This window comes from Podarcis raffonei, chromosome 1 (genome assembly GCF_027172205.1).
Source record: "Podarcis raffonei isolate rPodRaf1 chromosome 1, rPodRaf1.pri, whole genome shotgun sequence".
NCBI lineage: Eukaryota > Metazoa > Chordata > Lepidosauria > Squamata > Lacertidae > Podarcis > Podarcis raffonei.
The window spans coordinates 66,424,387-66,451,160 of NC_070602.1; the positions used below are offsets into that span (position 1 = coordinate 66,424,387).

Consider the following 26,774-nt stretch of genomic DNA (forward strand, 5'->3'; position numbering starts at 1 on the left):
GAAATGGAAAAGTTAACTCCATAAATTTGCTCCCAGCAGTACAAAGACAAAGCTTATCCAACTTCTTTTGATTATAATGGAATCTCTGAATTGTATGGCTGTGATACTGCTAGGATCTTCACTTTGCAATCTTTTCTTATGCATTTGAATATGTGATTCCTCACCCCCACCCCCCTAACCTCACAACAATAATTTGCAGTGCTTGTGAAGAACTGTAGGATGTAGGCAGGAAGGTAGAAACAAATAATTGAGAACTGAGTTCTGGCTGAGGCTTATGGGAGTTGTAGTCTAGCAATACCTGCATGGAGCAGGCTTGCAAAGCTCCCTTATAGCATCGCTTGCTGAGTTCCAAGGTGAGATGAGCAGGAAATTGGTGTCCTAGCCCTAAATCCATTTGGCATTGGGGCTGATATCTGCCTCACAGTTATGCTCTGCCCCCTTTACAGATGAAAGGGTGATTACTACACCCATACAGGACTCATTTGGGGATCAGTGCCTTTAAAAGTTTGAATACATACATGCTCTAGCTCTAATTCCTCTTTTAAGATACTACAGGCTGTTAGGAGTTCAAAGAGCCAATTTCAATTTTCCTCAGCCATCCTTCAAACTCTTAATTGCCCTGAGCATTTCATAACTACTGGAGTCCAATGATTATGCTCAGTTCTCCAGGGGCTATTTTGTGGCTTGTTAAAGGCAAAGCAGAATCTCTACAAGGTGGCATGAGTCAAAACAGGAGGCCCTCAAGTGCATATTACCTAGAATTATAACTGTAAGAGAAGTAAAACCTTTAAAACAGAACAAGACTTGCTGGAGGGGAGGGAATTATAAAACTAGCAGTAACATAGGCAAAGGGAACCATTGAAAACAGTGTTTACAAGGCTCTCTTCTGCTTAAGTCTTCTGACCTGTTCTTCAGTCAAGGCTGGTCTACAGAGTATACTGTCCACAGTGGTTAGAGACTGGGCTGTGCTTGGGAAGACTTAGGTTCACATCCCCACTCCGCCATGAAGCCCATTAGGTGATCTTGAGGTGGTCACTACCTCTCAGCCAATCCTATTTCTCAGGGTTTTTGTGAGAATCAATGGGCAGGAAAAATCATACATGCTACCTAAACTTTCTGGATTAAGGGTCTCTGTAGAAATACATGGTACTGCTTGCCATTAGGGGCAGCCTTGAAATGGCTTCCCTTAAATGGTTTCCCTGGCATGGAGACTTCCAATGCCAGGGAAGCCATTTACAGGTCAGGACCATGCTGGTCTTGGGACTCACATAGTCAGGAAGAGCCATGTGATAAAACATGAGGATGCAATTTGAAGCTTGTTGCATGCAGTGAGTGAAAACTGTAGAATGACCATTAGTGTGAGACATTTGCTCATCAGTTTAAGCGTCTTCCTGTATAAATACCGACTTCCATAGCACTCGGAAGTATTTTGTCATTCATTAATCGGTGTAAAGCATTGAACTTTTCCCCCTCCTGCAGTCAATTTGTTTTTTATTTCAGAAGAGTTGTATACTGCTTGGTTGCAATGAAATTTCAATGCAGTTGTAATAAAGTTAAAAAACCCAAACAATAAAGCATTGGTAAAAAAAAGAGAGACAGAAAGATAAAACAGGAACCATTTAAAACATTTAACAAATAATGAAAATTACTGAGAAAATGCTATATGGTTACTACTTTGTTAAACCATTACATTAAGCCGTTACATTTCGCCCTTCTAACATGCATAGCTTGCTTGCTTGCTTTGGATATCTTTCTGGGTGAATAAATTCAAGTGTGAAGGTGAGTTAGGAGCCAAATCAGAGGCGGCAGCTCTGTAACCTATGTTGCCATGTTTATGCTCGGTTGACTAAATGGGAAATGGTATGGTTTAAGTCCTTGCTTGCATTTCTACTTCGCTTCTCTTTCTGTGTGCTTCATCGTGAATTCCTCTGCAGGCAATGTCATTTCTCCCCTTCTCCCCCTTCTAGCCAGAAAGTGAAAGGGCTAATATGGCAACCGCAGAAAGTTGGGTTAAAAATAACACAGCACAAAAGAATGGCATGTGGCTGGAAGAGAGGGTGTCATGGAGATTGTATTTCCGCCGTCATATGCTGGTGCCTATTCTGCCCACACCCCATAAAAGCAACTCTGGAATATCTCTACCCTGTGATACTTGGATATTCTGTAATATTCCTCTTCTGCTTTTTATTCAACTTTTGCTTAAGTCATAGCTACAATCTGAACAAGTAGCATATTAACTTACAAGCAGTTGTGAACAGATCCTGGGCTTCTTTTGAGGTATTCCTATGTGGCAGCTCCCCATTCTGAATTGACAAACCACTTTGAAAACTAACCTTGTTGTGCCACAGCCTAGTGGACATCAGAGGAAGGGCCTTTTCTGTGGTGCCGCCCGTACTATAGAATCACCTTCCTTCTGCCCCTTAGGCAAACAGCCACATTCCTGGTGTTTAGGTGTCTTTTAGAAACTCACTCGCTCTTCCAGACCTTCACTGGTGCTTGACGTTGGGATGTTATAGTTTTAACTCTGCCCTATTTGAATGTTTTGATGTGTATTTGACATGGGACGACCTATGAGTAGAACTCTGCTCACAGGAAACTCCCTGGGTAAAGTGGGGAGATTATTTCCATCAATTTCCCCTCCTACCTGCAGCTTCCTATACCCTCTGAAAATCTATTTTGGATGGTTGGGGGAACCCTCTGGAAATCCACATTGAAAACGGGTCCATTCCATATACATACCAACTTATTTGTAAGTTGTAAACTAATCAACATAGATTTCCTGAAATTAAAGAAGCACTCAGTTTTGTTTTTGATTTAAAAAAGGAAATATTAACATCATAAGCCACATTTTAGAGCATTCGTTGAAAGGTAGCTTATAAATATTATAAAATACTGATACCCCTGCTCACTCCCCTGGCCTCCTCTCCTTTTTCATCTCATCCACCCCTTTGTCTATCCCCTCACAGCTTGCCCAAACCTCCTCTCCCCTCACAGCTCACCCCAAGCTCCACTGCCTCCACAGCTTTCCCCCCACCCCGTTCCTTTTGCAGCTTGCCCCAAACCCCTTTACAGTCCAATGCTGTAAAGAAAAATATTGCATAGGAACCTGGAATGTAAGAACCATGAACCTTGGTAAGCTGGATGTGGTCAAAAATGAGTTGGCAAGAATAAATATTGACATCCTGGGCATCAGTGAACTAAAATGGATGGGAATGGGCGAATTCAGTTCAGATGACCATCATATCTACTACTATGGGCAAGAATTCTGTAAAAGAAATGGAGTGGCCCTCATAGTCAACAAAAGAGTGGCGAAAGCTGTACTGGGATTCAATCTCAAAAATGATAGAATGATCTTGATATGAATCCAAGGCAGACCTTTTAACATCACAGTAATCCAAGTTTATGCACCAGCTACCGGTGCTGAAGAAACTGAAACTGACAAATTCTATGAAGACTTACAACACCTTCTAGAAATGACACCAAAGAAGTATGTTCTACTCATTATAGGGGATTGGAATGCTAAAGTAGGGAGTCAAGAGATAAAAGGAACAACTGGCAAGTTTGGCCTTGGAGTTCAAAACGAAGCAGGGCAAAGGCTAATAGAGTTCTGTCAAGAGAACAAGCTGGTTATCACAAACACGCTTTTCCAACAACACAAAAGACGACTCTACACATGGACATCACCAGATGGGCAGCATCAAAATCAGATTGATTATATTCTCTGCAGCCAAAGATGGAGAAGCTCTATACAGTCAGCAAAAACAAGACCTGGAGCTGACTGTGGCTCAGATCATCAGCTTCTTATAGCAAAATTCAAGCTTAAACTGAAATTGTAGGAAAAACCACTGGGCCAGTAAGATGCAATTTAAATCAAATCCCTTATGAATACACAGTGGAAATGAGGAACAGGTTTAAGGATTTTTGAGTACAAATGGAGGCGATGATTAGGAAAGCTGTATGTGTAGAGCTCTGGGTTTAAAAGGAGTTGGTCAAATTCTTGGAGGCCAAGGCTTTCAGTGGCTACTGGTCATTATGGCTATATGCTACCTTTGGGATCTAAGGCTGCAATGCCTCTGAATGCCGGTTGCTTGGGAGCAACAACAGGAGATGGCCCCTGCTTTGGGGCTTCTAAGGGGCATCTGATTTCCCACATTCCATGGAAAGCATTGCTGGACTAGATAGGCCCTTTTGCCTGATCAACGCAGATATGCTCTTGTGTTCTTAAACAGTGATGCCTTGTTCCTTAACACAGCTTTTGACCACTTCTGTTTATTTCCAAAGAGCTTTTGTGGAGTGTCTCACAAGCACCATCCAATTGAACGGAAGCTTTAGAGAAGCAGTGCTTGTTGGAATACAAACACAAAAAAGAGTCTCAATTGGACCTGACAAACTAATTATTCAAATGATTACATGTGTGAAAGTACTGGAGGAATTGCATTGCTAAAAGTGGGCTAAAGCAAACTTGTGTGACATTTATGATGGCAGTAAAAATACCCTTGCATTTCCCTACAAAATCGTAAAACAAATAAGTAAATACTTGTGGGGGTTTTTTAGTAGTGTGTCCTGAAAAGTTGGTGACACCTAATGGTTTGTAGGGGCAATTGCACGTAGCTGATTTGGATTTTCTATCTTCAGTTTTTTCCAAAAGACTGAAATTATCTTTGGCATATCCACCCTGAGATTGCTATAATTATTGAGTGATTATGATAGGTAAACAAAAATAAATTAAAGAGTAATGTTGAGTTGCAGTGGGGTTAGGGGGTCAAGGGGCAGATCTAAAAATGGGGGTGCAGAATTACAAAAGTTAAGTAAAAAGTTCCTTCAGCAAGTTACTTGTGTTTTGAATAACATTTCTGGAAAACCTTTTGAAACTTAGTAGCTTTGTTTTGGAGTTTGCTCAGTTTGTTCCATTTTCAGGTCATCATTTGGTTTTGTATGTTTTCAGTGTGCTGTTTTAACAGGTCATAACTGCACTGGGCAGCATTCAATTATGTCTGTTGGTGAGTGGAATAGATTATAATACTCTAAGGATTGGTCAGATAGGATAATTTTGGCCTTACTTCCCATCCCCTGTAAATGTTACCAGTATTGTATCTTGCATGTAAAGAACTTATAAGTAACTGGTTCCTCCTAAATTGCTTTTTCGGGTTTTTCTTGTTTTCTTTTAGGTACCAAAGCAGCCGCGGAATATACAAATGGCGTCTATGACATGGTGTCACCTGCTCAGTCAGTGTATTTTGGCACACTACAGATCCTTCATCTTCTGGAAGACTTGAAGCTGGCATTAGAAATGGTCAAGGATCCACAAGAGAGAGAAGCTTTGCGGAATCAGATACCAGGGACTACAGCAGCATGCATACACGCCTGGCTGGAAGAAAATCTGGTAAGGAGAAACTCAATGTGTTTCCATATTATATTGAGAGACTAAAGACTCGTGCATTGAAATAAGCAGCCAGCTAACCAGTAGGTAGGGGTTCCTTTGTACAGGTGCTACTGTCCTTTAGGAGAGATCATAGTGCATTGGTTTTCCTAGGTTCAAACCATGAGAGCTCTAGTTGAAGAATTCCAGTTTGCAGGGCTTATTTATTAAAAAAAAAGATTATGCCACTTAATATAATAAGGAACTTTTAGGAGTTTACTTAAAAATACAACAGTCAATAAGATTTCCCAAAAAGTAAAACACAATTTTATATTGCACATAAAAGTGATTAGTGTACAAAACAGAGGATTAAACATTAAGAGTCCATGGGTGGAATTCAACAGTGAGCTAATGCAAATGTTCTGTCAGCACAATTCTGCTTGCCAAATAGAACAAGTTCCTCTCCCCCATATGTAAAGTTGAATGTTGCGCTAAGAATCCTAGCAGCAACATTTTACAACAGCTGTGCTGCCAAACCAGGTGCAAGAGTAACCCCACCTATATCCCCATACAGTAGTCTTAATTGTGAGGTTACCTATGTAATTGTGAGGTTACTGTGGCAAAGCTATCCTTGTCAAGGTGTGGGCATAGGTGTGCACCAGCTGAAGTTGGCAATGGGCACTGTGAACCACTGAAATCACCTGAGCCTTTAGTGTCAATGAATCTAGGAGCACCCCCAAAACTATGCATGTGCTCTTTCAGATAGGTTGCAACTCTATATGGGTATGGAGTCAGCCAATTCTGAACATGATGGTTGATAGTGACATAGCAACAACAACAAACTGTGCAAAAGCAGTTTTGTGAATTTGGCCTCCGACCTAGTTTGGGAAAGAGTTCCTAGAATGCCAAGGAGACTTTGTCTTGCAGGTTAATGCGTCCTGTTGCTTTGGAACAAGTTAATGTGTACTAGGACTATGGAACACTTTCAGGCTGTTTGTTAGCAAAGTGACCTGGCTTCAGATTGCATGCCTCCAAGGTATTGTATCACAATTAGCAACATAGCACTGGAAACTGGAGACTGATGCAGATTTCTAAACATTTCGCTTTGAATGGGCTGTCTGTCTCATCAAGTTGGCTCTTACCGTTCAGGGTTTTGCTGTCTAAAATAGGACAGTTTGTCTAAAGAAGCTAGGTGGCTATACATGGAAGGTCCACCCCATAGTGGGGATCTGAAAATTTGCCATATGGTGCAAGTCTAGCAGTGCATGTACTATATTTTTAAAAATAGTTATTTATATTAGATAGCCTTGAAGCATAAATCTTAAGAGTCTTAGTATCTTAATTTTTTCAATGTTTCCTCTGTAGTAGTCTTATTATTAATTACAGACGTAAAGGTAGGAAACAGGTATTTTATTTGACAGCAGATTTGTTTTGTAATAATCTTACAAGTAAATGAATGCATACGCTGCTAGGAGCTTCCTGTACAGGAAATTGCCCAATATTGAGAAACCACAACACTTCTTTTTCTCTCTCTACTCAATTAATATATGTCAAGTCATGCTAGTTTTGGCTCTCGGTTGTTAAGCATGATTGACTTCATGCACAATTGGCTTCACTATTTTTCATTCTGTGCTAATATTCATTCTATGCTAACTTCTGCTTAACTCCTTGTGAAGCGTGCTCTGGTTGACAAATACCAGGGTTAACATTATTTGATACAATTTGCCCCCAAATGGAAAATTAATCAGCAGAACACTATCTTTAAAACTCTAAATATTTCTACATAAACCTTTGCTGAGATTACCTTCATATATACGCAATATGACAGAGTTATCTTTTGGGTGTTAATAAAATGGATTTCTGTACAGTACTTTAAGGTATCTCCAAATACATTTCCCAGATGTTTCCTATCAATCAAGGTTCTGGTTAGTTTCCTGCATCCACTTCTACAGCTTGAAAAACAAACAAACTTGGAATTCAGTATTAGTGGTTAAGAAGTTTTCCTTCCCAGCTCTTTTTATACATTCATCCAACCACTACATGTTTAGGGGGAGAATGGAAATAGCACCTTTCCATCTGTACCTTTCATCTGTAGGTCATTAGTTCAAATGTGGTGACAAGCTAGCAGTCTGAAAACCACTGCAATCTGTTTAGTTAGCAAGCGATCTGGAGGTCAAGGTTTCCAGTTGCATTCTTAGTGTTGCATTACAGTTCTTTAAAACTCAAACAGCCTAACTGGCATCCATTGTTCATCTGAATTAGAAATATTACGTACTTAACTTCGTATCTTTAGCAAATATATAGTTCTATCCCATTAATGATTGTGTCTGTGGTGAAAGGTGGGCAATACAACAGCTTCCTGCCCTACAGACTGTGGCTTTGCTATTGATTACTCATTCAATGCCCTCAGTTTCTCCTTTTGAGTTTAGTGATCGTAAACTGATACTTCCTGATTAGGCCATGTTGTCTTTCTACAGTCAATGTGTTCTTCTCATCTGACACAAATCCCTTCAAAGCCAATGTGAAGGTGTGCTTTGATGAAAGCGATTCAAGAGAGACTCCACTTCAAGGTTTAGTCCACTTTAAGGTTTTGCACTACATGTGTTGTCATCCTTTGTTGTTGTTCTAAGTCAAGTTATTGTTGCCAGAACGTCTGCTTTGCAAGTAAAATTTCCCTTGTGCGGCTCCGTTTTTGTCAGGCTTAAGAACAAACATTCAGGTACGCATTTCATTCAATCATTTTTCTTCTCACAGAACACAACCCCTCTCCCATTTTTCTCCATTGGAAAGCAGTTGTGTATGTTTTGGAGTTGGTCCAAATCCTGATGTTCCCAGAGTCCCTGTGATCTGTTGAAAAAATTGTAATACACATATGAAGTGCCCTTAGGAAAGAAACATGCCTCCTTAGATCTTTACATACAATAAAGTCCAATTCATTGGCTTTGGAGAAAGCAATCTTTGTCTTACTTGATACATCCCTTTCAGTAAAAGAAGGTCAGTAATGAAAATATGAGTGTTCAGTTTGTTGTCCCTTCTTCTTGCAAGTGCTGGAATTGAGCTATTGAATCTAGAGTTCATATGCTGTGCAAATAAGCCTTGTTTGGGAGGAAAGTACAACTTGCTTCTAACCACATTGCCCAGCCCACCACAGATTGGCACTTCTACCAAAAGCGAAAAATGGCTTGCCTGCTTAAATTACAGGCCAGTCCATATTGTCAAAGGCAGTTTTGGCCTCTGAGCCTTTTTTTTTTTTAAGGCGGGCTGGATGTAGGGTTGTCTCCTGACTAACCTTTTCATGGAGAGAAGACCTCCTTCCATTTGTGGACAGTACTGCTATCCAGCAGAGGCTTCCCCTGGAGAAAGGATCCAGTGGAATCCCAATCCCCCCCTTCTCCTGCAGCCTCCAGTACAAGGTCCCAACACTCCAAAGCAGATTTTCAGGAGCCACAGGAAGTTGCAGGGAGAAGGAAGAATGGACAAAAATCCCCTCTTTTCCCTGACAATGACAGTATCCCAAGAACAAAGTTACACACAGGGGATTTTGGATCAAAGCTCTACTTTTCAGGAGTCTAGCCTAAAGCTTTGCCAAATCGATTTGTCCAGTTACCACTCTTTTGAGTTTAAGTAGGTTAGGCATTTCAGGGGTCTCTTGAACATCTGTAGTTCAGATGTTACTGAACTACAACTCCCATCACACCTGCCTGGGGCTGACAACCACCTTCAATGGGTCACAAGTTCCCCTATCCCTATTTTTAATGATGTTCATATTCATTAACTTATTGCAAGCTGCTTTGTGAAGGCTTATATTAAGATGGGATGTGTAAGTAAATAAATATGTAAGTAAATACATGTCAGTAAATAAACAATGCAGAGAGGTGCTGGATCTTCCAAAAAATAAAATAAAAGATCTAGAATTAAAAACCTACTGTGGACGTAATCTTGTTGGTGTGGTTTCTGTTTGATTGAATGAGGGGGCGGGGAATGTGTTTCTTTTACAAAATATGGAGGACTGGATGCACAGCATTTATTTCAAACAGCAATCTGGGCAACTGTGCCAAATAGCTTTCCTTCCAAACTAGAGTAGAAAGTTGACAGTATCTGTTTATGCAACACTTTGAGCTATATTATAATGTTGTATGGCATTGAAGTATTAAGTCATTGTATCCATATGTATTCATATGTGAAAACACTGTGTGTCTGTTTCTCTGTGTGTGCTCATTAAATAACACTTATCTCTGGGAATACTTTAGGCTTCTAAACAGAACACAAACTGCAATAATTATTGGTTACTTGCTGATATTGGATACAATGACATAAGTATTTGCTAAATATTTTAGCAGTGAGGGATCACAAAGTGGGTAGTAATCTTAACATTAAAAATTACACACTAAATCATTCTTGGCATAGTCTGCTGAACTATACACTAGTGGAAACTTTTGGGGAAAGTTGTATTTCTAAGGTTTGATGGCTCATAACAGCAGTCCTTTTTAGAATAACACCACAAAATAATACCATAAAATTATATACCATTCAAAAGATAATTTAATGCAGAATATGATGGAACAAACTTTGCTGAAGTATCTTTATTCTATCAAATGTTATAGCCTAATAACTCAAAAAAGAAAGCATAGCTGCCTTATGTAAGAAGTGGATTTCCATCACTGAAAACTGACCTAGAACAAACAGAGTGAAAAGCGTTGGCTGGTCATCTAGAAAGCGATGTAACAGCTAACCTGAATCCAGAAAATCTATGGATCTAATTAAAGAAGCAACCAAGGAATAAAGCACAATTGACAGATGCAAAATCCTTGGTTCACTCCTTGGGACACCATTGTAGGGCTGTAATTGCGGGAAGGGACGCGGGTGGCGCTGTGGGTAAAACCTCAGCGCCTAGGACTTGCCGATCGCATGGTCAGCGGTTCGAATCCCCGTGGCGGGGTGCGCTCCCGTCGTTCGGTCCCAGCGCCTGCCAACCTAGCAGTTCGAAAGCACTCCCAGGTGCAAGTAGATAAATAGGGACCGCTTACCAGCGGGAAGGTAAACGGCGTTCCGTGTGCTGCGCTGGCTTGCCAGATGCAGCTTGTCACGCTGGCCACGTGACCCGGAAGTGTCTGCGGGCAGCGCTGGCTCCCGGCCTATAGAGTGAGATGAGCGTACAACCCTAGAGTCTGGCAAGACTGGCCCGTACGGGCAGGGGTACCTTTACCTTTACCTTAATTGCGGCAAAAGATATCCATACAAAGTACTAACAGAAATTATGAGAAGCTATGCAATACTCTTTATCATGGTTTTCTGTGTATAACTTCTTTATTTGGCTATAACTTTTGAAAAAATAAAGATAATTAAACAGTTTGTTGCATTATATCCTGTATTAAATTATATTTCTAGTGATATTTAATTTCATACTATTATTCTAAATAAGAGATGTTATTAGCCATCAGACTTCAAAATACAACTTTTCCTAAAGGTTTCCACAATTTTGGCCATTAGCGTTTATACTTCGTTACTATTCCTCCATCTGACTTTACATTTCTCAATGTTGACGTTTCGGTCTTAATGAAGGATTTACAGCTACCACTGCTACTCTGAAAATGTATTTAAATGTGCACTATGACTACTTATGCAACTTTGAGGGGAGAGGGATATTTGGTATTGGTGTTTATTTTGTTAGTTTTTTAAAAATGATGAGGATACAGTGCTCTAGTTCTAATGGCATTGAAGAATGGAAAAAATCCTTCTTAAATATCTTACTACTAAATAAATGACAATAGTTTTTGACTTTCCTTGCAATTAAGGTTACAGATAGGTAGCCGTGTTGGTCTGCCATAGTCAAAACAAAACAAAATTTTTCCTTCCATCTGAAGAAGTGTGCATGCACACGAAAGCTCATACCAAGAACTAACTTAGTTGGTCTTTAAGGTGCTACTGGAAGGAAAAAAAATTTTTTGTCTTGCAGTTAAGGATTTGCTTTGGAGCAAATCACTGAATCACCTTGAAGCATCAATTGCCTGATCTTGGTATTGACATAATATGATACATGACTTTAATTTTGCAAATATTGATGCTGCATTCTTAAAGGCAGCATTGATAAAGTACCTTAAAACTCCTCTGGAAAGTATAGCTAAGAAGAAAGATTTGGATCAGAATTATGTTTGCATAAGAAGATGTAATAGAATATCCTCTCACCCCCAATTCCAGAGTGACCTTTAGTTTGAATACTTTATTATTATTTTTTTAAAAAAGAGAGAGACGCAAAAAGCCATTCCTGGAAGTATTTTGAATGTTGAAGTGAGCTATGTAATTATATACTAATCTTACTGTCAATGCCAAAAATATAATGCATAGTTAAACTGGCCAATATACCAACCTATAATTTGGGCAGGAATCTTGCATTTCTAGTGTTTCTGAACAAAAATGCATAAAAGTACAGATTATTATTTAGGGCCCAATTATTAAGAAAGTGATGTCTACTTATTTCCCTGTGTGTCATTGCTTCTCTTTCTTCTACAATTACTTGTAAATAGAAGGGGAAGTGTGTTATGGGAAGTGGTCTGAGCTGCAGAAACTTTTGGAGACAGTGATAATTGGTGCACAAGGTCTCAGATTGACTTGGAAAAATTATTTCGAGTTCCTCCATTGGGGGGGGGGGAAATGTTCAAGTTAATCTGTGGAGAGTTTGCTCATTTCTACTCTGCATTGGCTTCCAATGTGCTCAGTGATATCAACATACGTTCCAATCGGATTTAGTGCTATAACAATGAACAGGTTTGCACTTAAGGCTAGCCAAACCATGGCTAAGGGTGAGTTCATGGGGTTCCCAAAGAAGAGATTGTTGTCATTGCACACCTGTTGCTTGGCTTAGTGTGTTGTCCAAACCTGGGCTCATGATTTGTCTCCCTCCAGATGAACCATGAGCTGCATTCAAGTGTTCTTTGTTTCACAGCTCATGGTTTGTCTAGAGAAAGCACAAGCCCTGGTTTGGACAACATGCTAAGTCAAACCATGGCTTAGCTTGCAACAGTGCAGCAGCAGGACTGGGGAGGAGGACAGCAGCTGCAAGGAGACCCACATGTTAAGCCATGATTTGACTGGGCACTACATGCAAACCAGTTCATTGTCTTGCATTCAAATGTTTCTAGTATGAAAATTACCAAGGAAAAAAATAGTGCTGAAGTTGTACTCTTGTTGTACAGCAGTGCACTGGCACAAAAATACAATCTTTGGGGCATTAAAAAAAAAAATATAGAAACTCGCATCCTGAAATAATTTTTTTCACGCTGGAAATATTTTTAGCCCTATAATCATAACCAATGGACACATTTTTAACTTCAGGTGAAATTTGTAACTGAAAAGTAGCACATTTCTTTTAGTGATGTGGATTTCGTTTATTCTATATATAAAAAAAGTAATAACTTGGTATTTCTAGTTACTGCAGTCCTGACTTTCTGACCTAAATAAATAATAGAGATCCTCAAATTGTGGCCTGAACACCACTGACTTTATCCTTGCCTATAGCCAGAGGCAGGTACCATTTACTGCTACAGTTTCTGAGAAGGCAGAGTGGTGTATTGAGAATAGTGGTGTTCAGTGACACACACATTAGATATCCCAAAATCTACTGCACCTGCTAGAGGAACTCTGTTTTTCATTCAGGACATGCAACCTGAGTCTGGTTTAATCATGCAGGCTTGGAAAGGGAAAAAAGGAAGACAGGACAAAATAAACTGAAATAGGGCTTGCAATTAAAACATCACATGTGTTTAAATATGTTCTCGTTTACAAGTAGTGAAACACGAGGCACTGTATTTCTAGTTTGGTAGTCTTTTATGCAGATCTCTGATAGTGGTTTTTCATTGTTCTGTGCCCAGAGCTGCTAAAAGAAAGGGTGGGGGGTGATAAAAATGTAAGAGTTTCTAGGCTTACCTTGTCACATTACTGTACAGTGGTACCTCGGGTTACGAACTTAATTCATTCCAGAAGTCCGTTCTTAACCTGGTGCGCATTCCCTACATAGGCCTCCCGTGGCCCTGGAAGCGGATTGCGTTCGTATCCCAGGGCAACGTTTGCAATCTGGAACACCTACTTCTGGGTTTGTGGAGTTCATAACCCGAAGCATTCGTAAGCAGGTCTGTTCGTAACCCGAGGTACCACTGTAAACTTGAATGCTTGACATGGAATCTGGATCCAGAGTATATGGGGGAATGCTTCATTCCCTGTAAGCTCCCCCCCCCTGCTTTTTCATTTAATCAACTAAAGCTCTCCTTAAAGGCAAGGGAGGCTATAGCAGAATGTTGCTTTCTGTGGGAGTGCACATTCTGTAGAACTTGTTTTTTCTACAGAGAGATTTATCTGGCTAACTTTCTTCAGGTTTTTAAAGGGACAGTACAGACTTCTTTATTCCACAAAGTATTTGCATATGTTTAACGTGCTGGATTTTATTTGACTGTTTTTGGCTTTCTTCTGATGTGACCTTGTTTGCAAAAATGTCAATGAAATATTAGCACTGGAGCAAAGTTGGTAGGTGGCCTTAATGCAATGACTGCTTTTATATTTATAGTGGGAGCTATTTTAGGATAGAGTGGTGGTATATAAATTTTAAAAGTCATGGCAACAAACGAAGAACAAAAAGGAAGTGATGAAAATGTCTAAGGAGCTCATCAGTGTGTGTATTTAGGAAAAAGAAGCAGATCTTGTTCCACTGGTTTTGTAAACTCAAGGGTTAACTCTTCCGATTATGTTCCAGGAAGTAATAGTTTGTCTGTACGGTGACGCTTTACTTTTATTTTCTGACATGGAGAGATGGCAAACCGTACACTTCTAAACAAAAAGTGGACTATTAAATCAACGTAGCAAGTGGTCTACTTTCAGCAGAGTTCTGCATTTGTAAGTATATAATGCCAAGTAATAAATGCACTGTGTTTCATAATTGAGAATACATATTCTTTATATCCTGGACAAAATAAAATGAATGGGCCGGAAGGTGGATGGCTTCAATCACTCCTGGGTATCTTATTTAGACAACATTCACACCAGTTTGTTAAATAGAGAGGTGGGTGTTTTAAAGTTTGTTTAAACTTATTTTTTCTTGCATTTACATGGGGCCAAAGCTCAAACCTGACATAAAACTAAGACTCAGGTAGCATGTGACTCAACGGAATGCACTTTATCAACATTCCTAACCGATAGGGCACTGACAGGAGTGCCAGATAAAAGCCTCCGAATTTCTAATTTCCTTTTTGGCTCAGAAGAAGGTGCAGGGGGAAAATCAAGATGCAGTTACATGAAATCTGGAAGGAGTTGCTGAACCAGAAATAGGTATGTTAGATATTTTAAAACACTCCTTTTTGACAAGCGCTGCTAGTGTTCACGTGTTTAGGCTAGCAAACAGGATGGTGTAGCTCTCCCTTATTACTTATTGCCTGTTTTCAGGGAGGGGACCTGGTTCTGGGCAGGGACAGCTGGGCTTGAGTGGTGTGCTTCAGTGTGGTAGGGTAATGGGGGAAGTGCTAAGCCAATCAAACAAAACTCTTTTGTAACCAGTGCTTTCAAAGCTGTGTTTCTGTACATGCAGCACATATGAAGTACAGTCAGCTTAACTAAAGACCTAGGAGATTTTAACCGAACATATACATGTTGTAAAGCTTAGCTGATGAAGTAACTAGTCAAGAATCTAAGTTCTCTTAAAAAATAAATAAATTACCATCTTCTAATAGTGTGGTCTTGGTGGTCCTACTCATGTATCACCAGTCTGTCCAAAAACACAGATTCCAGGGCTTTTAATTTTTAGGACATGTTCAGATTCTTCCTTTTGCCTCCCATTTCCACTGAAAATTATACCCAGGGAGAGAGTAGCAGTTGGCTTTGGGCTTACGTAATCTCTCCCTGCCCCTGCCCCAGGCGCCTCACCCTGGGAGAAACAAACATTATTATTTTTCTGTGTTTATTAGAGCATGGGATCTCCTTGGCTCTCTCAGGTATATAAGCCACAAGTGAAGAAGTGGGAGGGGTATAGAAGTGTTTGTAGAACTGAAGCCTGTTCTCAGTCTGCCCATTGGTGGTGGTGGTGGGTATATTGCCTATGGAGAGCCCTAGTTTTTAAGTTGAGACACATGCTGACTAGGGTGCTCAGGTGTCTTTACAGCAGGCGTTCCTCTCACCATAAATGGTGGTATGATGTGTGGGTGGTAAGAGAACGCTGTCTTGGCAGTCTGCCAGAACTTGCTGTCCTCAAGGCTTGAAACTCATTGAAATGTCTGTGGGATGTCTAATTTGTTGAAATAGAAACCAGTATGGGTGGTCTTGGGGAGATTGTTTTAAGTGACCTATGTAGGTTTTCACTGGGGCGTATGTTTGTATATGCTGTCATAGTACGTTACTGCATACCAACATGCCTGAAATATACCCACACTTAAGTTTTTCACCCCCATCTTTTGATATATTATGTAGATTTAGAAGTAGCTAAGACAGCAGTTCTGTCTTTCTGTGTCAGAGGTTTTAAAAATGCCACCAGCCATGATTCTGATTAGGCCCCGCTGTTGCTGCTTCTATTATGCAAAGTAGAAAAAATGACCCCGCATTAAACTATGTATTGAACATAATACTTGGCTTGGCCCATAGTGAGATTTGGATAAGGAAGCTACAGTAGTTGGAAACTGCTTGGGGAGATAGAATTCCATGCCAGATCAAGTAACCCACGGCTTGGACAAGCTGGAAGCTGTCTTTCACATCTTGTTCTTCCTGTGGGGTACTATTTTGGGGTAGCTATTTTTGAGCCATTCTTAATAACTTCAGTAGTACAATCCTGATATTGTTGTGAAGATGCTTGACTGTTCCCAGTGCCTAGCATTGCTGTAATTCCAAGAGTACCTTTTTGTCATGGTTAAGTGATCAGATGGAAAAGTTCATGCCATTCTGTTGCTGTTGCATACCCTCTGGGGTTTGCTTCCTGTTTGAGTACTTCTGCTTCAAGGTGTGCATTTTCCCCATTCGTGGATGCTGCACAGAGCAAGACGCTGAGATGGAGATTGCTTCTAGCTCCCACCCCATTTTGTCAAGTGGCCTTTGGCCATTGTGAAAGATGGTAACACAAACTGGTAACAGTGGCTCTTGGAAATTCGTTGTTTGCTTAAGAAAAGGCATGTGCGCACAGGTATATAAATAAACTGTGCACATGCCCAGAACAGAAAAATGGGGAGGAGTGGTGGGTGGGGGAAGAATGACTGAAGATAGAGGCAGAAAATCACCACAGAGATACTTTCTGTCAACCCCCGCCCACTGGGGTGCTCTGAATATCCATGGCTGAAAACAGGAATGTGTGGGACCTGATCTGCCCCTCCCTCCAAAACCCCCAGATCTTTGTGACTTCCTGTCTTGAAGAAGCACCCCTAGACATTTCCCTAAGAAAAAGGGGGCCTAGCAGCTGGCACTTTTTGCTGTGGCAGATGGGAGTTTCTTTCCATGATCAACAAGTTACCCATAGTAAGCATGTCTAGTCTAGGTGGGTTACTTCATGTAGACGTTTCTTTGGGGGATTCTGTTAAGAAAGGCCGATAGCTCAGTGGGACAGCTCATGCTTTGGGAGTGACAAGTGATAAAACCCCCACCTTCTCCAGATTCCTCTCTGAAGCCGTGGAGAGGTGCTGCCAGTCAGTGTGGGGCAGTACTGAGCTGGATGAAATAGTAGTCTGACATGGCATGATATATTTTCCAAAAGAATAGACACAGTCTGCCTGCTTTAAAGATACTTGGGTATGTTCTTGAGCTTTATTGGAAAATAGCACAATGGGCACACATTTTAGGGGTGGGTGGGGAGGTGCAGCTAAGTGCTTGTTAGGCATGCAATATGTTCACTTGCCATTTCCCCCTCTCAAGTATTACATGCAATGTATCTGAACGGGTCAAGAGCCAAAGCTAATGCTGTTGCAGAGAAGAAGAAAGGGACACAACCAAAATGACAAACGGAAACCCACCTTGTTATGGGGATTCAATAAGGAGGGCTGAACCATGTGAGCTACTTGGAGAAAAAGGCGGGATATAAATGCAACAAGCACACCTTAAGCATTGCTTTGATATGTGCCCTCATGTGACTACAACAATTCCTGAATGCTTCCATCTTCAGCCAGGGAATGTAAACACGTTGAAGGTATTTTTGCAATCTGTTGATGCATTGCCCCCTCTTGGAAATCTGTACAAGGAACACTTGGCTTTGTGCAGAAGGGGGCTGTCCTAAAATATTTGTGCCTTTGTGAGAATGGAGTAACCAGCAATTCTCAAACGGCAGGGCTTATTTTTAGCTAAGTCTCAGCCTGAAATAAATTGGGAAGCTGAGGAGCGTTCTGATAAACACGAGTAAAACAGAGACAGGAAATAGAGGGTCTTTGGGTAATGAGTTCCAGCCACTCTTGAAACAGAAAGCTAGTGAAGGCATTACTTGAAAATAGTTTCTCTATGACAGCCTAGCAATTTTTAGCTTGTTATTTTACCATTAAAAGGGAACACTCTCACTGCAGTTTTCAACTGCACTACAGAAGCTTCCCTTTCCCCCTCCCTCCCTCTCTCTTTTTTCCCCTCAGACCATCTGGCATTATGCATCTTTTGAAGCCTTTAGAATGATATTACTGCCTGTTGATGACTGATCTCTGCTTAAAAAAACCCAGATGCTCTCTGGGTTGGGGAGGTGGGGAGACGCTGCCTGAAGTTTGTACAGTTGTGTGTGTACATTCAGCAGAAGAGTTTAGAAGGAGCCCGGGGGACAATTTTAAGTCAAATATGTACAGACATCCAGCTTGCTAGAGGTAGAGAAACTCAGTGTGAGTTGGGGAGAGCGCTAGATAGAAAGATTGTGGTCTCTCTCCAGAACAAAGCTCTGAACCCAGGGAATATAATTGCTGAGATGGGCCCGAAGCATGGAGAGTGAGATTGATATTTACAAACACTTCACGTGGCTAAAGAGGGTAAGTGACTCTTCTGCAGTTCTGTGACTTAACAGCTTTGTGGGTAGAGAAAATGGAATACATTAACTTTTTCCACCTCTGTAGGAAATTATGGCTTGTCCCACAGTCTGAAAATGGGACAGGGGTTGAGGAGAGAACCAATATTCCTTTGTCTTTATAAAGAACAGTGGGAGTGTTCTGAGTACTATTTTAATGTGGTATTAAATGATAACTGTCCAGAGAGGGTTTCAGATCTGATCCTAGTTCACAGCTAATGGTAAAAATGCATGTATGCTTTTCATGTTACCAGCTTTTCAGGTAACCCTTTCTTTCTTTGTCTAACGTTTGCGCATATACTATAGTTGCGTGCTTTTAAACATGCAAGCTAACCTGTGGGTTTTAAATAATTCAATCCCATTGACCACAATAGGTTTGAAATCAGTTTCTCCCAATTCGTCTTGCATTTAGATCACAATGATCATCTTAATTTTGTAGTGACTAATTTAAATCCAGTATTGAGAAGCACCTTAACTATATTTTATCTATAGGGGATGTGGGGTAGCAAGGATAGCATAAGGCAGAATTTCTTCATCTTCTTGAAGAATTTTTGTTTGTCTCTCTACATAAATGTGCTTAAGGTTGCAGTGAAATACACTTCACAAGGAGTATTCATATCACTACTCAGTTGGAATAATGCTAAGTAGTACTGCAACATTCCTCTTCCAAGTGCCTTTGTGTACTAAGGAAAATAATAGACAGCCTTGGCAAAGTGCAGTATTTATCATTGGCTCTATTAATGACTAAAGTGAAGTTTAAATGAACTGGGATTACATAGTTGAGTTTTTGCACTGAGGAAGTTTGTTTCACTATGCAATATTATGAATGTCTACTTATAAGCAAAGCTCATTGAGCTTAATGGTCCTTACTCCCAGCTAAGTGGATACAGGATAGCAGCCTCAGGTCTGCCATTCTGGAGACTTAAAAGGACAAGAAATGGCAGTTAATATTTTAAAGGATATGCATCTGAGTGATAAAATAATGCAAATTTTATTATTTGTGTAGGAAGTCTGATTTTAGCTCCAAAAGTAAATGGTTAGATTACGTATTTAGCATCATATATTTTCAAAGCTAAGTGGTGAAGGTTCATAGTAAGTAGGACATACAGCATTTACACGAAATTGATCTTAATATTGGTTCTCTTCAGCTAAACAAATTTTCAGAAAGCCGGACTATGGTTGCAAACTAAGCTCTCGTTTCCTGTGGCAGAAAGGACATTGACACTGTGCAACATTCTTGTGGGAGAACTCATTCTCAAGATTGTGGGCGTAATTGGGATTATATCCAAACACAGTTTGCTAAATATGTGCGCGGTACTCTGTTAAAACAGCCTGTGGAGTCTCTGCTCTTATTCTGAGGAAATGGAAGTGTGATGGAATGTCAGTAGCTTGTGAGTAGCTTCTTTATATGTAGAGGGTTTTAAAAGTGCGGTACACTGATTGCAACATGCCTGTGAATAGTGATTCTTAAAGAATGGTTGTCGGGACAGCGGAGGGGATGCAGTAAAGACAGAACTTATGTTGTGGTCCCGTGGGGGATAAAATGAGGAAATGCAGTAAAAGGGCTCCAGGCACTTCTGCATTTCTCCCAGGAAAAAACTTGATTCCCATTGTGCTCACACAAGCTCCTTTGATAAGTAATTAAAACATTTGCAGAAAGCTGTGCAGTGAATTCATTCTGATGCCACATGATCCCATTGCTGTTGCATGCTTGGGCACCAACTGCGGTGGTAACCTGATGCTCTTTTGGCTGGTAATAAAAGCACTGCTTCCTCCAATAGATGCTGGAGGTGGGGGGGGGCAGCAAGGGTGAGGAACTGAACTGGGCTCCCGTCAGTTCTCAGTCGCATGTGCCAAACCTGGCTCTAGTTTCACGGGATGGGGGAATGAAACGGGCATAACATCAGTTTTGTTATTGCAAGAGTGCAGAGCCAGGTTTGCTGAATGATTTAGTGGTGAGTTGTAAGGCAGGAGGAAAAGTATGAAGTGGCTAAAATACTCAGTTGATCAAATGATTCAGCTGCCCAAACCTTTGAACCTACTTGCATTTTATAAGCCATAGAATCTAAGGGCTTATGGTTGCTCTACTTGAACTTGCTTGAAAGTGCCATTCATGATTTCTGTAGCACTCCTATCAAATGTCCATGACAAAACACCCCTTCCTTGTAAGCAATTCCAGCCAAGAAGAGGCTTGTTCAAAGTCCAGTGTCAAGAGATCTTGGGCACTGGTCATGTGGCAGCATGCGAAAGGGACAAGTAACTGGAGCCAAAACAAACAGCCTCCTCTCTTCTTTGATCATAAAGCAAGCACAGTTGATTTTTTTTTTCTCTTATCAAAGAGGCTTTGGTGACAAGTAGGGGAGGGATTGGTTATATGTGTACTCACATTTAAGGGGGTGATGTAAATTGGCCACAAAAAGCACTTCATTACTTTGTTTTAAATTATATATGCATTTGTCCATTTCCATGGATCTCCTTTCCATTAAAGAAATTGTGGCTTCTAGTAAGCAGGATAAGACTGCAGATTTGAATAATGGTGATACTTTTATTAATGTAAAGCCATGGTTTGTTCAGCTAAGTTACAGTTTGTTTTAATATCTGAAGCAGAAAAAGAAGAAAGAATAAACCAGAATCCTTTAAACCAGCAGAGTTTAAAGCTGATTTTCAAACTCTCAGCTTTTCTGTTCTCTCTGAATTGATAGACCATTGGAATGTCATGGTTCGGGCTCTGATTCCACTTGAAGAGTGTGTCACACCTTTGGAGACAGAAGTAAACTAATGAAGATGAGTTCTGAGCAGATGATAGACAAGGGTAGAGGAGCTCTGAACAATGATTGGCCTGTGATACATCCGGAAACCTGCGCTATGATACGTCAGAGTCCTGCTCCATTCACTTTTTGTAAAGGACTCAGCATAACTCCACACACACACACACACCCATCATGGAGCTCTTGCATGTACCAGGACATCTAAAATACTGTAAGCCCATTACTGGAAGCATCAGTATTACAAACAAGTTGATGTATACCTAGAAATTTCTTTAAAATCCAGTACTTGCTGTAATATGAAGAAATTGGTTGTGTAGTAGGCACATTCAAATGAGTGGTCCGCAACAATGGACATTAGTTTTTCTCTTCTTGATATTTTTCCAGACATGAGTGCAGATTAACTAAATCCAAAGTCTTCAAAATGGTCTGTAGGGCTGAGCTACTGAACAAATAGTTGGATGACTACATTTTGTTGGCTCTGCTCTGTTTCCATCTGCCAGTTTGCATTTAAAAGAAAGTCAGAATACATTGAACATGTCTCAACAGCTACACTTTTCTGCACAAGTAGTTGCTTTTATCATCACATGGCTATTATTCAGTATTCCAAATGGAATATGATGGCTTCACATAAACAAAGCAACCAGTCCTTGCGATATAGCTGCAGTGAATAGCCTGGGAGAAAAAGGGAACTAATTTGAGTAAATTCACCAAAGAACTCCTGCGTGTGTGCTGTGTGGAAGACCAACCTTGTTTGTGCTTAGTTGAATTAAGGAAAGAATGTTTTTGAGTTCTTCTTCATGACAGTTGTTCATACAATGCTCTGCAAGGCTACCAGTAGTGTTGTTGAAACTTGGCATGTCTCCTTCCTGCTTCCTTCCACATTTAGCCTGTTACCATGTTGTGTTCCCATAAAATGTTGTAAAAATTTGTCCCCTCCTTCATCTGCAAACTTGGGGGCACCTTTCTTCTCTCTGGTCTCCTACTTTTTACATTCTTTTTTTACATTCAGACCTTGTAATACTTCCCCCAAAATTAATGCACAGGCTTTGTATCTTCTTCCTAATTACCTCACATGGTCATTTGTGAGTATAAAATGGGGGTATGTTCCTTTGAGCCCCTTGTTGGAGGAAAGGTGGGTGATAAATGAAGTAGAAAAATCTATTTTCTTTTTTCAAAAAAAAAAAAAACACTGAACACTGCAGAAACCTTATAGTACCTTTCTCCCTCAGTCTACCCAACACACAAATTGCAGTATGCCCCACAAAACTCTACCGTGGCCCTCTTAAGTTATGTTTTCCCTTTGAATTGTTTTAGAGGCTTTTGGAAAGAATTTCTTGCACATTAAGTTAGAGATGAAAGGGCTTCTACCAGGCACACATAATTTATTGGCTCTTTGTGTTAGGTACCCAGGTCCTACTTTCAGGCGCAGAGTAAGGCAGCCACTTCAGGTAGCTGATTTTGGATGTATTGAAAACGCAGCGGATTGTAGGTATTTAATATATTGTTGTTATATTTCCACTCACGTGAGTCACGTTTGTGCTGCCCAAATAACTTGGCAAGCATTGGGCACTATGCATCTTGGGTGCTTTATTCAGCCTTCAGGCAGCAAAATGTCTTGGGCCAGTCCTGCGGATGCCCAGTACTCCCTGTTCTTAGAGAGCAGTGTCTCTTTCACCTGCCTATGTAAACACATTTCCGAATAACCTTGGAGTCCTCCAGGGCATGTCTTTGACTTTATGCAACCTGTCCCACTCCAGATTGTCTCTGGAGCCTCTTGATAGCAGTCTCCCCTTGTTCCAGTTCTGAGCTCTAGGTCCTGGGATGGTTGCTCCAGTTGTCCGCTGCTCCCCTACCTCTTCCTGCAATCTCTGCAATTCCGAAGCCATATGTGAAAGCTTTCACGTTAATTTGGAAAAGTGTGGATAACTGTGTAGCTCATACTGCTCAAGGAAAATGTCTACACTTCAAATATGACATTCTTTAAACACAGCCAGTGAACGGCTGCCAAAACTTTAAAAAGTTCAAAAACCAGATGTTTCTGGGGTTTCTGATCCTTTACCAGGTGAATGACCACAGGAGGTTCTTCTTGGGGAGCCATGACAGCACTTGCTTCCATCATAATCTACAAGCCTGTACCCTTGGGCCATATTGCTATGTTTTTTATCTTCTCATTATGTTTGCCATAAAGAGAGCCAGTATCTTAAGAGATGCCGTCTGAGGCAGAGCAGCTGTTTGCTTAGTAGGTGAGCCTGTCTGGACTACATTTGTCTGTTCTTATTAAACCTCGAAGCAGCTGATGTTTTGGCAGAGCTGATATTTTCTCCTTGGATTACTCTGTCTGATGTGGATGTTGGCTGATGTAGTTCCATCCCAAGATATTTTGGAAGCGTTAATCAGAGCAGGAAGCATTGTAATACATTATCTATTTATGGCTTAATGCAGGATGAATCTTTATCCAGAATTTAATGAATTGTCCTGAGAGAGGCAAAACCTATTTCAACGTACAAATTACACCTGCTCTTCTAGTTGCTTAAGATACCTTTCTGTTGCGCCAAGGGGCTTTTATCCTATAGGTTCATCCTATTATGGACTTTCTGGGCCAAATGTGTCAGCCCAATATTAGGTCTGGCTACCTAATGAACCGAGGTCAGGAATATGCTGAGCAAAGTTATATCCCGATCATAAAGAACGTTGTGAAAGGAAATAAGACACTCTATTTCCAGGTAAGTATGTAGATACTGCCCTCTTGGCACTGCCTGTTGTTGCCTTTCGATCCTGCACAAAACTGGCTTGAGGACAGGCTCAAGTGAGTAGCCATGAAATTTGCTGGGTGGCCTGTGTCTCAGCTTAATGTCATCTGCAGGGTGGTTGTGAGGATAAAATGGAGCAGGGAGGAGAACCATGTATGGCAACTTGAGTTCCTTGGAGGAAAGGTGGCCTCTACATTGACATACTCGATAAGTATCTGAATAGAGGTGGTTAACTCATTTTACCTTTCAAATCCTGGCTGTGGCATCTTCAGCTGTGCTGGGAGTTTGTATGTTTTTTGCTACATACTGGAATGCAAGGAATGTTCTTTATAAAGAATTCAGCAATTGCATGGAACTGTGTCACTCTTATTGCTCGATTTTCATTTGTTGTGATAAGGGTGAACTGTTGACTTTTCGTATACTGTACAATACTTTTTCCAGTGCATGGGAAGAAGTAATGGGTGTATTGTTCGTCAACAGTGAATCTGAAGAACACGGTAGGATTGCCACCTTGCAGGCCTGGATGCCTACCTTAAAAAAAATTTTAAAATCCCCAGTACAATGAGAGAACGTAGCTGTGTCTTCTCTCTTCTGTTCTCTTCCCTGGTTCTGATGTCTCTGCCTGTTTTGCCCTGGTATCTCACCCACCACAGCAGCCGATGGCAGGACCAGGATAAGAATAGGTGGGATATGCAGAGGTTTAAAGGCAACTGAACTAGAAAATATGTCTGTTTTACATATTTAAAAAATGTGCATTTCCTGTTTTGAAGGCAGGAGGGTAATAAGTAGCAGACAGCTCACGGAGTTTTGGATCTGATTTGTCTTTTGTGGAATTCCAGAAATATGCTGGAGTTGGATGGGTGGCAGTGGACTGACCTTACAGCTGGGATCAATTAATTCCCCTCTTCCCCACCCCCTTCTCTCTCTCTCATATACGGGTGTAGAGAGGGGGAATGGGAAGATGTTTTCCCTTTTGCCACGGTTATATCCTAGAAAATTGAAGGGGTTCCAACTTACATTTCATTTTAAAATCCTATAAAGTGTTTGTGGCTTATCAGACTTTGTCCGCAGTCCTAACCCCATTTACCTGGGAGTAGACATGGTTAGGACTGCACTGTCAGCTGAGAAAATTGTAAGCTATGTGATACAATTGTGGCATGTTCTTATAGCTATGATGATTACACAGTGCTTTGAAGTTCAAGGCAAGATCTAACAATACAATCACATTTCAATTACTTGTAATCTTAACCTGTTGTTCTCTTTAGTCCCAGGTGAATCACCATACTTCTGCCAGTAATGAAACCTATCAAGAACGCCTGACAAGACTAGAGGGTGACAAAGAGTCTCTCATACTTCAGGTATGCAATTTATAGCATCACCATTTGCATTTGGAATTTATTGGTGTGTTTGTTGCTCATTGTGAAAAGTAGGAGAATAGAATATCATTATATCATATATCATATCATTTATATTCTGCTTTTCAGGGCAAGGACTATTTTTAAAAAATCCCTGTACCTACTTCAAATGAAAGAATTTTGGTCTTGGCCTATGTGGTGTTGAATTCACTTTATTCTTTAAACAGTGTTATTTGAAATATAATAAAAGTCTTATGTTATGTTTCTTGGGGGTTAATTGCAGCAACTGTTAGTTACTGTAGTTGTTGGTGTCAACTTTTAAATTCAATTTCCTGTCTGAAAATTCTACATATTTTAGATACACCTATATATTAAAATATTTAAGTACTGAGAGAGCGGAAAACCTTAGGTCTCTATACTCTAAATTTCTGGGTCAAATAGATTGTGGATTCAGCTAGACGTCAGCAACAGTAACAAAAAAAGCACATCCCTAATGGGCTATTGGCTTTTAAGGGGGACCTGGTGTGACCCCATAGCCTTTAATAGTGTCTTGAAACTGCTTGGCTGCTGCCTCTCTCTTTATCTACCTCTGCCAGGAACATGTGTTCAAAGCTGGGACAAAGCTCACTTCAGCGTTTAGCAGTAGGAAAATATTATCAGTCCATTTTGCATAGCCTAAAAAAATTGAAATTTGAGTGAGAAACTCCAGGCTGTAAAGTTTGGTGGTAGCACCTCTTGTTCCCTGCTTACTTTTGACTGAAATGAAATGTACAATTGTTCTCAAACTTGGGAGTTCAGTTTTGGTTGGTGGTGCTCATTTTATCCAAGAAGAAAGAGCTTCTTGGTCCAAAGTCTTAAAACAGAGAGGAGAAGGAAAGGAAAGATTTGTGTGATGGGCTTTTTGAGTACAGTCGTACCTTGGTTCTCGAACGCCTTATGTCTCAAATGTTTTGGCTCCTTTGTTCTTTGGAACCTGAACATCTGACGCAGCTTCCGATTGAGTGCAGGAAGCTACTGCAGCCAATCGGAAGCCGTGCCTTGGTTTTCTAATGTTTTCAGAAGTCAAACGGATTTCTGGAACGGATTCCATTCAAGAACCAAGGTACCACTGTACTGTATTGTGTACAGGGCTTTTTTCAGCTGGAGCTCACCAAAGCTCAGCTCTGGCACCTCTCAGTGGGTGCCATTGTCATTCTAAGAGAAAAAGGGAGATGTTCAGCACCTCTTTTTCTAGAAAAATAGAACAGCTTCTTATGCTGGTTACAATGTCCACACTCTTACCTTCCAACACGAAAATTACATTATGGGAATGTAACTCACAAGCTGTGTACTGTGATGAACTGGTGTTCTACAGGATGGACTGAAACGTGTGTTGAAATTAAGTCAGCGTGTTGGGTGTTCTTTGTATTGTTATGCAGAAATTATTTTCTCCCTCCCCAACACCCAAAAATAAGCAATGAAGGAGAGTGAAAGAATTCACCAGGATACTCTCATGCAGTCTGCACTGTGACTGAGAAGTATGGGGCAGTCCCAGAAGCATCATCATTGCTCAGA

The 26,774-nt window shown here is 40.6% G+C and overlaps 1 protein-coding gene across 9 annotated transcripts in view; it reads left to right on the forward strand.

The window, feature by feature from the left end:
- PPFIBP2 (PPFIA binding protein 2) overlaps positions 1 to 26,774 on the forward strand; it is a 104,350-nt gene that overhangs the window by 28,573 nt on the left and 49,003 nt on the right. For 5 of the 9 annotated variants that reach the window (XM_053390634.1, XM_053390660.1, XM_053390651.1 and 2 more), the window contains exons 3-4: positions 5,169 to 5,383; positions 25,131 to 25,223. In XM_053390634.1, coding sequence (XP_053246609.1) covers positions 5,169 to 5,383; positions 25,131 to 25,223 — 308 coding nt within the window. Of the gene's footprint in view, positions 1 to 5,168; positions 5,384 to 14,225; positions 14,243 to 17,688; positions 18,313 to 24,866; positions 24,998 to 25,130; positions 25,224 to 26,774 lie in introns of those variants that run through there. The other 4 variants (XM_053390722.1, XM_053390675.1, XM_053390703.1 and 1 more) reach the window with 4 other exon arrangements.